This window comes from Gambusia affinis, linkage group LG05 (assembly GCF_019740435.1).
Source record: "Gambusia affinis linkage group LG05, SWU_Gaff_1.0, whole genome shotgun sequence".
Taxonomy (NCBI): Eukaryota; Metazoa; Chordata; class Actinopteri; order Cyprinodontiformes; family Poeciliidae; genus Gambusia; species Gambusia affinis.
This window is the reverse complement of record NC_057872.1, coordinates 18,213,531-18,226,248: the sequence shown is the minus strand read 5'-3', so window position 1 is coordinate 18,226,248 and position 12,718 is coordinate 18,213,531. Positions and strand designations below refer to the sequence as shown.

The window sequence follows — 12,718 nt, the reverse complement described above, 5'->3', positions numbered from 1 at the left end:
ATCGTAGGTTTAGAAACATATTTGGGGTTTGTTAATCAATAATGGAGTATTAGTAATATTTTCTTTATTATTTTATAATTTAGTAATATCAACTGTTAAGAAAAAGTATGATAACACCGCTACTGCTGGTTTTTGCAGTCCATCAAATTGGTTCTGTCCACGGTTCTCCGCAGTCTGCAGTGGATGTTGCGTCACTGAAAAAGTGTAGGAGTCCAGAAACTTCACTCATGTAAATAACGGCAATCTGAAAGCTGTGTGGTAGCGACACACAGTACAGAGCTATTAAATATATTTATCCGCTTTCCTGCTTTTTGGACTATGCCTCGGAAGAAGCCATTCAGCAACAAACAGAAGAAGAAACAGCTGCAAGTCAAACGCGAGAGAAAGAGAGGTAACATTTTATTTTATTTTATTTATTTTTTTGCTGTTAGCATTAGCATGCTAACGCTAGCAGTTAGCGCCACCGCAGAATTCAGTTTTTGGAAACTGTTTCTCCGTGGTTGAAGGTTTCGTTAATGTATTAAGCTAACACATGACTCCACACATTTAGTCTGTTATAGAAACGTGTGTTTGTTCAGACTGCATCATGTCGCGTTTACTGTAACTTACAGTCGAAGTTGAAAGTCAAACTTAAGCCTGTCAGTTTATCACTGAAGCGGTGAATTAACAGCAGACATGAGGGATGCAGCTCACAGTAGAGAATGTGGAGCACGTTTTTACAGGTGGCTGAGTATGTAAACATCCTAGTGGGTTACAAAGCTATGTGTTATGATGTAAGTTTTGCTGTAGAATTTGACATTTAAATTGCCTTTGCTGTTGAATATTATTTAGATTTATAGGGGAATGCATTGCTGTATAACATATACCATTACATCTGATAGATTTACAGGAACTGTTTGAATTGTTTATATATTTAGTTTTTTTGTAAACATACCAGCCCAACAGAAAGCCGAGTTGGTGGCAGGATCATGCTGTGGGGATACTGGTCAGATTGATGAAAAGAAAAAACTAATTAAAGGCCAGTCCTGGATTAAAAAATACAGAAAACTGCAATGGACTTTAGCCTGAGGCTCCAGATTGCCATTGAATCAGGTTTACAACGTGACATAGTTCAAGGGTTTATGAATACTTCAAAAGCTTCCCAGTTGTTGACTCTATGTTGTTTTCATCACTCTTTATTCATGTCTTTTTACGATGCAAACGCTCTGAAATGCCTTGTTGTTGAAAAGGGGCATACAAATAAACTTGACTGATTGAGTTTGACCTCGACACCAACCTGGTCTGATAGGTGACACAGGTTCTGGTCCGAGCAGCCGCAATGCGAGCGTGGAGCGAGGAGGAGAGCGTCAGTCTGACACCTCTGACAGTGAGACCACTGACATCAGAAGAATAAACCAGCAGACCTTTGGGAGGGATGGCAGATACGATCCAAACAGGTAAGCTAATTCAATGCAGCTATTTTATTTGGAAATGAACAAGCACTTACATTAAAATAAACGTTTCCACTGATCTAAGAGGGCATTTATCGTTTTGTTTATCATTTATCATGGTGAATTTTTTATCTTGATTTTGACTGTTCTTGTAATTGTGACTTTATTCTTGTAATTTCATTAATTTATTTATAAATATATACATACTTACTAATACTCTGTTGTATTTTCAGATTTTAACCTTTCATCTGAAAACTTGTTTGCAATTTTTTTTCCTTTTTCCTTTTAAATTCATGTGATTCATAACCATGAAGACGTTTTGATTTATTGTTGTCATGATAAATTCCAATTAATGAGGTTTAAATCCACAAATACTGTCGAATTGTTATTTGTGCTTCTTTTTTTCCACTGTTTATTCAATAAATATAAATCAATAAATATAACTAAATCAGAAAACACAACTAAATGCAGTTACTACTACGTGTATTTTGGTGAATCAAATCACAGCTGTATGTTACCTGAAAGAGGAGAAATAAATAATTATTATCGCCACTTTTATAGTTATCACAATAACACCAGAAAGTATAGCAGTAAGACTTTAAGTCCATGTCGCCCTCCCTTGCACTCATCTTAATCTGATCTGCTTCAACACTTTAGCAGAAAGAGTGAAACAAAAAGAACCAATTGTAATTTATTTTATGATAAGTAATCAGTTTTCACCAGCTTTCTGCTGATCTCATTAAACATGTAGAAAAAGTGGATAATTGATTACACTGTATTTAAGCTTTGGATACTAACAAATGGAAAATGAAACTTTTTGCTCTTTTTTTAAGGTTTCGACTTCACTTTGAGAAAGAGAGCAAAGAGGAGGTGGAAAGGCGGAAGAAGTTGGCCATGGAGACGGTGCTGAAGCCGGTGTCAGATAAAGAACTAGAAGTCAGCAAAGAGGAAATCTACCCTTCAGAGAAAGGTATCATTGGTTTTTTTTCTTATATTTCTTTAAAGCAACCTAGATGAGCAGAGTCCAGTGAAGGGGTGAGTCACTTCTTTACCTGCTGAGTTTTAATCTTCCTCCACCAGGTCTCGGCTTCCCGCATCGGCCATGTTGGACTTACGAGATGACGCGCGAGAGCCTGCTGAGGAAGGAGGAGAAGTCCTACAGAGACTACCTGGAAGACCTGCACTCCAGAAACCCACCCGGCTCCCTCAGCCACTTTGAGCACAACCTGGAGGTAACGTTGTTTCCACGATGGAACATTGACAAATAGTCTAAATTAAAGTCTGCCACTTGCTTTTATAGCAGCAGTAAAAATTCTACAAAGTACGGCTGTTTTAAACAGTTATTTTAGTAATCAAGTCATCTATCAGTTATTCTGATGATTAATCGAGTAATTGAATAAAAAATGGGATAAAATAAAATATTGATAAATTCTACTATAACAGTGGTTTTACTATCAGACATCAACATCTGCCCAAATTTTCATATTTGCATTTGTCAACAACTCGTTAGTGAAAGCATTGCGCAACACAAATAATCACCAGCCAGGAACACGGTGCACTAAATAATAAAATATTCTTTAACAAAGCTTCGAGGCAGGTAATTTTCCTCAAGGAATTTTAACAATCGAGGTATGTGAATCATTCAAGGAATTGTTTCAGAGATAATACAAACTCTAATTTGTTCAGTGTGTTCCAGTGCTGCCTGAATGAAGTTGAATGTTTTTAAAGTCATCCTGTTTTGCTTTGTTTTGTTGTTTTTTTTACACTGAAGACCATCAAATATACTGGTTCATAGAATCTTGACCTTTTTTATAAAGTCAACAGAAACTCTCATAGCTTTGATTATACTGCAGCTGTGGTCAAATGAAAAGGTATAACTCCCTTTACATCCACTTACAAATTGGCATTACTTTCTATTTGTAATATCTACACCGAAATATGTAACATTTAAACCTGTGTTCACCTGAGCGAGAAGACAGAGTAAAGTGCTGCGATACAGACTGCTACAGGAGATCCTGCCACAGTAAATCTGAAGAAAATTACATTTATTGTCCCTCAGGGGTTGATAAAATATTTTTGGATTTGAATTTGAGTTTAATCATCCAAACCTTCATTGCTCAGTCTAACTCTACAAATAGTTTTCTTTTTTTTTTTTCAAAAATATTTTTTTATTTCCAGCAGCTTTCACACACTGATTAACTTTGTGAAACCTTACCAACACATGGAATAAGTTGATATGAAGAATTGATAGAAAACAGCTGCATATTAATGCATCTAACAGTTATGGATCAATATTAAGTTTCATTTAGACATACCTCATTCATCTTAGCATGCTGATATTTGAGTTAGATGTGGCATTTTTCATTTAGTTGTTTTCACTGTATACAGTTAAAAGTTGAGCATGGTGGGACAACCCAAGCAAAGCTGTAAATTATAGATGCTAAATCTTTGCAACACAGGGTCACACTGTTGTCACTTCAGCTACCTTTTACTTTATTAGTTATTTAACTATATGTAGATATTTTCTCTTGAACTCCAAAGCAGATGAAGAGCAATTCAGAAAGTTACCAGCGTTGCTGTTTATGATTGTTGTTAAATCTTTATTTTCCTCTTCATTTCAGACTTGGAGACAGCTGTGGAGAGTATTGGAAATGTCTGATATCATCCTTCTTATTGTTGATATTCGACACCCGGTAGGTGAACCGATCATCAGTGAGGTTGTCATAATGGATCAGGCCACTAGGGGGAGTCACTGTCAGGAATCAACAAAAGCCCAGAATAATATTTTCACTTCATTTATCTTTCACATTTACCAATTATTATAATTTTTTTTAATTAAACAGATGCTAGATGAAAGCTTAATCATTTGTTCTGGGAATGTCAACAGAACAACTAAACAGAAAAATTATTTCAACTATTAGTAAAAATAAATATATGAATGTGGAGGAAATAATCAGTTGATGATTTGGTTCTGTTACCTCAGACAAACTGAAATGAGCTATGTTGTTGATTTTAATTAACTGAACTGTCTCTTGCAATTAAATTAACTTTAAAAAAAAACACTGGCAGGATTTTTTATACATGACATGAAAAATGTGAAATTTTAATATTCTCTGTAGCTTTATCATTTAAAAAAGCAAGAAAGGATAAATAATTATGTTTCCACACCTCATCCGGCCCTCTGGTTGTCCAAAAGTTAAATCTATTCTTTGTCCGTCTCTGTGTTTGCTAATTTGTCCATTGGACCGTATAACCTGTAGCCCCTAATAACTCTGGCTTAAGATGATGTTCTAAATATTTTAAATATAAATTTAGTAATGAGTGGTGGGTTTACTTGTTTTTTTTAATGTTTTAATAGATTTTCTACAATAGAATGGCAATAAGAATACTCGTGATATTGTTTTAGATCTATCTTTTTGCCATTAAGTTGGAAACTTTTTTCATTTTCTATAAATTTCATTAAACCTCATAAAGAAACATATCCACCAACATGTTTTTCTGGATTTACAGAAAATACTGCTCTTCAGATTGTAAAGTTGCAGATCTCTGATCTGGTTTTTTATTTCTTTTCTTTTATCACATCCTTCCTCCTTTCCATCCCAGCTGTAATCTTTTTGTGTTTAACCTGAAACATCTACCATTAATTCATAATAAAATTCAGATTTATCCGTTTAAAACATGAAAAAACTACTTGGAACTTTGTAAATTATGACTATTGACTCTTAAACTTACTGCTGTTTTTAAATATATTACCTAAACATTTGCTTTCACACAACTCTCCGTGTTCCTGTTAGTATTGATGGGACTGAATGATTTATTAAATGTATCTGTCTGTATCCACCAGGTGCTGCAGTTTCCTCCAGATCTGTACCGTTACATCACCGTGGATCTCCACAAGCAGGTGATCCTGGTGTTGAACAAAACAGACCTGTGTCCTCCGCCGCTGGTGATCGCCTGGAAACACTACATGACCTCCCAGTTCCCCCACCTGGAGATGGTCTGCTTCACGTCCCATCCTGGACAATCCTACAACACAGGTCAGGAGGCTACAGCGACGAAGGCCTTGTTTAAAAAAAGGCCAGCATAGTTAACTTGAATAAATAAAAACGGTAACAAATATAGAAAAACTACAACTAACTGCGTTTATAAAACTTAAACATACTTAAGTTGCAGATATTACATCCTTTGTTTTTGTGTTTACGGATCGATTTATTTGCCGTTAAACCAATTTGAAATGGATTTATATATATATAATTTCCCCCCTACAAGCAGTTTTACGTCAGCTGACAGTGAATTACTGCACTCTAAACTCCTCTTGGCAGCACATATGGCAAAAATGGCAAAAGTTTGGAGAAAACGCCAGAGTCAGATGTTGTTCAACAGTAACTAAATACATTTTTGGACAATTGTAACTTCTGTTTAGTATTCATTTGTATAAATAATCTCAATATAATACGTTGACCTTTTTGAGTTCTGCACCTAGAAATTAACCAAAGTATGAAAAAACTAAAACTACTGCTATGCGTAATGTAACGGGTGGCATCAATGAATTTTTAGAGGTCATTCAGCCAGGTTTCAATGAGATCTTTTATCCTGGGGGAGAAGAGTAAAAACAAATCAACCTCCTCTTCGACTCCCTCTATCTGGACTCCTGCCCCACAGCAGCGCGGAATATGCAGAATATGTCTTCTAATGTATATTTTTTCTCAGATTCAACAAAAGTCAACAACAACAACAACAAAAATCTCACAAAAATAAACTAAAACCAAGAGGAGAAAAACGCCACCTGGTGGCCACAACAACACAATACAGTGGGACAGAGTTAAATAAACAGAGGCAAAAGGTACAACTTAAAATAAAGACACATACCTGGGGGAGAAGAGTAAAACAAATAAACCTCCTTTCCAACTCACTCTCCCTACACTCCAGCCTAAAATGTGAAAATATAAACAATGTTCAACCGAGCTGTACTGGACTAGCACCGGTTGTTTGCACCAAAATAAAAAAAGGAAATTATAATAAAACTGTTCATAAAAACGCACAATGACGGTAATTTTGAGTAATTTTCTAATGAAGTATTGTTACTCTTACTTGAGTAAAATTTCTGAGTAACTTCACTGAATAACGAACCAGCTTGTTTTAACCAAAATTACATCATAAGTTTTATACAGATGAAATTGATTTGGAAAAATGTTTCTTGTTATTTGAATTATTATAATTTTAATCTTTAAAATGCCAATATTTCCACATAACTCTAGATTTCATTTCCTCTGATTTTGTAATTTTTAGATATTAAATTATTTTTTCACTTGAGTAATTTCTTGGAGGCCACTTTTTACTTTTACTTGAGTAAAAATATTCTAAAATAGTGCGAATTATCTATAGTTTTTGGTTACTCCTCCCACCTCTTAAAAATACAGATTAAAAACTAGCAAACACACTTAAAACTAACTGAATTAGACAAACAAAAAGCCACAAAGAAATAAAACTAATCTATAATTAAAAACCCAAAACTGCAATAACCGTGTTTGTTGTCTTGAAGAGTTAATTATTATTTTTTATTCTCTCACACCTGTTGTTGTCACGTTTCTCTAAAAGTGTTGCAGAAGAAGAGGATGAGAAGAAAGTCTGACTGGAGTCGTGCCGGAGGTCTTATCAATATCTTTAAGGCTTGCCAAGAGATCACAGCCGGAAAAGGTGAGAGGAAGAGTTTCTCCGCTCTCCATCTTTACCTCAACAACGGATACTTCATCGTAACAAATCACCCTCTCAAAATGTCTCCCTGTTGCCTCCTTTTCTCAGTTGACCTGTCCAGCTGGGAGCAGAAGATCCATAGAGACGCTGCTGCAGAGCGGCTGGACGGAGAGCTGCAGGACGAAGGAGCTGAATCGGTTCTGGTGGAGCATCAAAGTGACAGCGCTCTGGAGATGAGCAACCAGGAGCTCTACAAAGACGGAGTCCTCACTCTGGGCTGCATAGGTGAGTTTTATTACAAAACTTTAAAAAAAAAATTCACCAGATTTGTCAGTGGTGGAGATTTTTATTCATTCCAGACAGAAGTAGTAATGTGCTTACTTACATTTAAGTATGTAAACACTTAGTATATTATAGAGTTATTTTAAAATGCAATCATATTAAGATTCAAATTCAGTAAATTAGAAAATAATAAAAAATCCCATTTAAGTGAAACATGATACATAGATTAATTCCACACAGATGGATCTTTGAAAACCTTTACTTCTGTTAATTATGAGGATGGCACTGTTTGCAAATCTGGGAAAAAATGAATAAACTTATTCGTATATGTCTGACATTGCTTGTTATGATAAATAAATACCCTCATTTATTTTTTAACTAATTATAATAATAATAAAGCAATAAGAAATTGTTATATCTGACTCCAATTGAAGAGTATTTTTTAATCCAGTCTAAAAAAAACCTAAAACAAAACATTACAACAAATTTAGCCATATTTTATTGAAAAAAAAAAAAATGAAACGACCAAAATGAATTTCTTTTCTGGCACTACCAGAGCTCCATACAGTGTATTTTTGTTGTTCAAACTATTTTTGTATCTGCTGTACTGGTGCATCATTACAAAATACATTTGTAATTCAGTACATTTATGTCTTGTGTTTTTTTAAAAAGAAAAGTTTGATGTCTGTATCAGATCGATATCGGCCGATAATGAATCTCAGATATCGGTTTCAAAAGTAAGATAAACGTGTATCTGTGCATCCCTGAATCCTAACCTGTGGTTGGATTTATTTTCCCAGGTTTTCCTAATGTTGGTAAATCCTCTGTAATAAACAGCCTAGTGGGGAAGAAAGTAGTGAGCGTCTCTCGAACGCCGGGTCACACCAAGTACTTCCAGACCTACTACCTCACCCCGACGGTCAAACTCTGCGACTGCCCCGGCCTCGTCTTCCCCTCCCGCGTCAACAAGCAGCTGCAGGTTACGGCTCACCATGTCTGAGTTTAAAGCTATTTATAATCTAAGACGTGTTTAAATCATCTCTAAATCATCTGGGTGTGTCTCCTCAGATTCTGGCGGGCATTTACCCGGTAGCCCAGCTGCAAGAGCCGTACACATCAGTCGGTTACCTGTGTGAGAGAACGCCTTACCTCTCTGTGCTGAAGCTCAAACATCCCAGTTTGCAAGAGAAAGGATCCCAGCAGAGCGTGGAGGAGCCCAGTTGGACCGCCTGGGATGTTTGTGAAGGTGAGACGACTTTTAATCCGACGGCAGGCTGATGCTAAACGTCCATGCTAATCCATTTAGCATGGATACTTAATCCATGCTAAACTTTAATGTAGGTGTTTGTAGCTGATATTAAGATGCTAACACTGGGAATGTCTTCTGACGTGGATTTGGTGGATCGTGGTCTCTTCCTGTCCAAAGGAAATAATTTCTTTCTACTCTTGCCGCTGGTTTTACTTTGCTTATTATGAAGGATTGATCCCAAGTTATTAAGCAGAAAACTCAGGTTTTTAAGAAAATGTCCGCATATCAATTAATCAGTTAGATTGATCAACTTTAACTCAATCGATAACTTACTTTCCTGGTCAGAAGGTTTTAATGTTACCCTTAATCTTTTCAAGGAAACAGTCAACAGGAAGTTTGTAAACATCCATCCATTAATTATGAATAATATCAGACGCTGTAATGGCTCCCCTGAGAGCTCTGGCTAAAGATCTCACTCTGTCTCTGTGTTGCTCAGCTTGGGCAGAAAGGAGAGGCTATAAGACGGCGAAAGCGGCTCGCAACGATGTTTATCGTGCAGCCAACAGTCTGCTGAGGCTGGCGATCGACGGCAGGGTCTGTCTCTGTCTCAGACCACCTGGCTACAGCTGCCTCAAAGGTACGACTGCTCATTTCAGAAGATCTTGGAGGGTTACATTTCTGCTGGATTTAACATCTTTTTGGGGATTATTCCCGGCTAACAGAGCATTGGGAAAATCATCCAGACCTGCCCGAGATTATGGCTCTTCAGGGGAGAGCAGCAGAGGAGGAGGGAAGTGGAGAGCGGGAAGACGAGGAGGAGGGAGAATCCAGCTCCGAGCCCGAGGAGGAGAGAGACAGGGATGCTGACGACGACGAGGACGGTGATGATGAAGATGAGGGGTTTGGACATCGGGGGTGGAGCGACGACAAGCCGTCACCAGGGTTCACTGTCAACATGTACAACGTGCTGCGGGAAAATGACTGTGAGTGAAACTACAGGAAGAGGAAAGCAGAAAACAAACCGCTCCTACTAGGGGTGCACCGATTGCGATTTTGGCCGATACCGATTCTTTTTTTTTTTTTCTTTTTTTTTGTCTGTAATGTTGTTTGCGAAATATAGCAAGAAAGTTGCAGAGTAGTGCATACATGACCTACTCGGCTCTGTCACATTCAAGTATCGGCCGATCCCCCAAAATGAAGGACTGATTTATCATGTCGGTGCACCCCTAGCTCCTACGCTGCCCAGGCTGCTTCAGTGCACCTCTCATTCCTTCTTCCTGCTTAAATCTGCATTCCTTCTCAGGTTCTGTTCTTATAAAATTCTCCTTTGCACATCAACAGAATCTGCTTTTCTTCCGGTTATTTTCCTTCCCCGTCTATCCTCCAGAGCGTATTTATGTTTCCCGTGCTGTGCCTCAACTCGTTCATCCCCGCGACTCCATCTTCTCTTTCTCGTTTTGCATGTAGTTCTCCGAGGCAAACAAGCAAAATAAATCCCCTGAGCCTGCAGCTGGTTTTCAACGTTTTCATCAGAAAGTGACCTCATAGCTGGAACGCCAAAGTTCAGGAAAAAAAACGATGAAACGGTTCAGACACTCTGCTAATGTGAAGCCAGTCGCTGGAGCTGCTTCTTTAGCGGCTCTAAATCATCGCTGTGGAGCGTAACTTCTTGGTTGATGGGTGTGGGGCTGAAAATTGGAGATGCTAACCCACAAAACAAGAACTGATAAAACCAACTCTTCACAGTTTTGCAGCTAAATGTTTCACAACTCTGTCAGTAGATCATCAATCTGCAGCAGGGCTTTAATTTGGATGATGCTGGTTGTGAAAATAACTAGGATTTAGTTGAAACTGGGGGAGTGAAATGTATCAACTCCTGTTGTTCTGAAGGAGTTAAACATGTAGTGTTTTAACTACTGCAAATGTCCTTTAAATGCTGACAAATTTCCAGTAAATAGTCCATGTTGAGTGAAATTGAGTGAGTAGAAAATGTGTTATAAAGAGACGTTTTGGCATTTTGACCATAGTCGTTATTCCTTTCTTGCCCTCATGTGTTCATATCATCCATCTTGAAGACTGGAGAAAGCCTTATTTTGTCAAATACTAAGAAAAAACAGACTCTGTTTATACAATTTACCACTAAATCTAGTTTTTTAAATTTGAGGTTGTGAAGCAAACGGATCAAATCACTCCCAATAAACCCTCATCTGTTGACGTTTGGCTGGCAGCTGCTGTCAGTGTTCACACTCCCACCTTCACCTGGACGTTCAAATTTAAAACTTTTCCTCCAACTGCATAGAAACAGAAACTGATCACTTCATCCATCGTGGATGAGGATGCATTTTATCAGAGATTATCTCAAAATAAGAGACGTTTCTGTCTCTCACTGTCGTTATCTGGTGTTTGCTGGTCGCTGCTGTCAGATGCTGTCATTTTGTTGTTTTTATTCGGTACCAGGAGTAGGGTTAATAAAGTTCATAACAGTGTGGAGTTTGATTTTAGTATTTTATTGATCTGAATGAGTGAGAAAAGTAGTTTCAGACTTTGTTTCCAATCCTGCTGTCACAATATTATGTCCTTTTATTTATTATTTTTGGTCTCTTCCTTTTGTCCCAGTTTACGTTTATGTCTGCCGTACGTCCTTTATTTTTTCCTCTGTATTTCCTTCCTTTCCTCTTAGGGTCCTTCATTCCTTCTTTCCTTTATTGCTTTTCTTAGTGTATTACTTTCCTTCTTCAATCGTTCTTCTTTCTTAGTGTCCTTCATTCATGTTTTCCTTCCCTCTAAGTGCCTTTCCTTCCTTATTTCATTTTCTTGTGTCCTTCCTTCTTTCCTCCCATCTTCGCATCCTTCATACATTCATTCCTTTGCTTTTTGTGTCCTTAGTTACCTGTTTTCTTCCCTCTTGATGTCCTACCTTGTTTCCTTCTTTTCTTTCCTTTTTATTATTCCCCTTTCCTTCTTTCCTTCCCTTTTTTCTCTAATATATTACCTTCTTTCATTCCTTCCCTCTGTGTGTCCTTCCTTCCTTCTTTCCATTTAGTGTCCTTACTTCTTTCTTTCCCTCTTTGCTTCCTTTCTTGTTTACTCCTCCTCCCTCCTTTCATTTCTTCCTTCCTTTTCTTAATGTATTACCTCCTTCATTCCTTTCCTCTTGCCATCCTTTCTTCATTCCTTCCTCCTTCCTTCTTTCCCTTCCTCTTAGTGTCAATTCTTCCTCATTTCCTTCCTTCCTCTTCTAAGTGTATTGCCTTCCTTCTTTCCATCTTTTAGCTCATAATGTGCTACCCTCCTTCCTTCCTTCCTTCCTTCCTTCCTTCCTTCCTTCCTTCCTTCCTTCCTTCCTTCCCTCCTTCCTTCCTTCCTTCCTTCCTTCATTCATTCCTTCATTACTTTCTGTGTCCCACATTCCTTCCTTTCCTCTTAGTTTCCTTCCTTCCTCCCTCGGCTTGCCCAGATGTCAAAACCTGAGCTTTGTAGAAAAATCTGCCATAGATTACTGGGGGGAAATTGTTAATATTCATTTTCAAATTAAACATGAAGGACTGGGAACTGTTTGATTTTTACATCAAAAGTGAGTGGGATCCCCGAATGTACACAGAAACATAACACTACAGCTTGAAGTAGAAAAGTTTTGGTTTGGTTTTTGTAGAACTTTCTGTTTCTGAAAAACATGAAACTCATCAGGAGTGTGCTGTGAGATTAAAGAGAAGGCTTGAGGTGCATTCAAGCTGTTTTCTGAATTATTTCATTTCTAGTTCGCCTTATGACAACTGGACTGCTTCCTGCAATTAAAAAAAACCCTCAAAAATTCACCTGTGTCTATTTCCTTTTTTTTCTGTAACATCTGAAGAATATTTGCTATTGCTGGTTAGACAGATCATCCTACAACTGCTCTCATAAACTGTATTTTTAATTTAAAAACACATTATTGGGTATTTTATTTATAGTTTAAAGATCCAACTTTTACAAGTCTGAAGGAAGTATTTACACCCCTGGTGAAATCAGAACAAAACAAAATTAACTCTGTGGCATACATGTAAAAAAAAAAAAATCATGTTTT

General features: G+C 37.4%; 1 protein-coding gene across 1 annotated transcript; it reads left to right on the top strand.

Moving 5' to 3' along the window:
* The first annotated feature begins 194 nt into the window (after positions 1-194).
* gnl1 (guanine nucleotide binding protein-like 1) lies at positions 195-12,470 on the top strand. Its single transcript, XM_044116822.1, has 12 exons — positions 195-391; positions 1,289-1,436; positions 2,264-2,400; positions 2,511-2,662; positions 4,052-4,123; positions 5,275-5,467; positions 7,029-7,127; positions 7,233-7,409; positions 8,207-8,385; positions 8,475-8,652; positions 9,152-9,292; positions 9,378-12,470. Exons 1-12 carry the CDS (start codon positions 319-321, stop codon positions 9,644-9,646), a joined length of 1,818 nt encoding a protein of 605 aa, XP_043972757.1. The 5' UTR covers positions 195-318; the 3' UTR covers positions 9,647-12,470.
* The last annotated feature ends 248 nt before the right edge of the window (positions 12,471-12,718 follow it).

Bases quoted from the DNA above. Each gene is read 5' to 3' on its own strand.
- gnl1 (XM_044116822.1), top strand. From the start codon at position 319: ATGCCTCGGAAGAAGCCATTCAGCAACAAACAGAAGAAGAAACAGCTG. The intron at 5,468-7,028 runs GTCAGGAGGCTA...TTTCTCTAAAAG, and splicing joins TGGACAATCCTACAACACAG to TGTTGCAGAAGAAGAGGATG. The intron at 7,410-8,206 runs GTGAGTTTTATT...TTATTTTCCCAG, and splicing joins CCTCACTCTGGGCTGCATAG to GTTTTCCTAATGTTGGTAAA.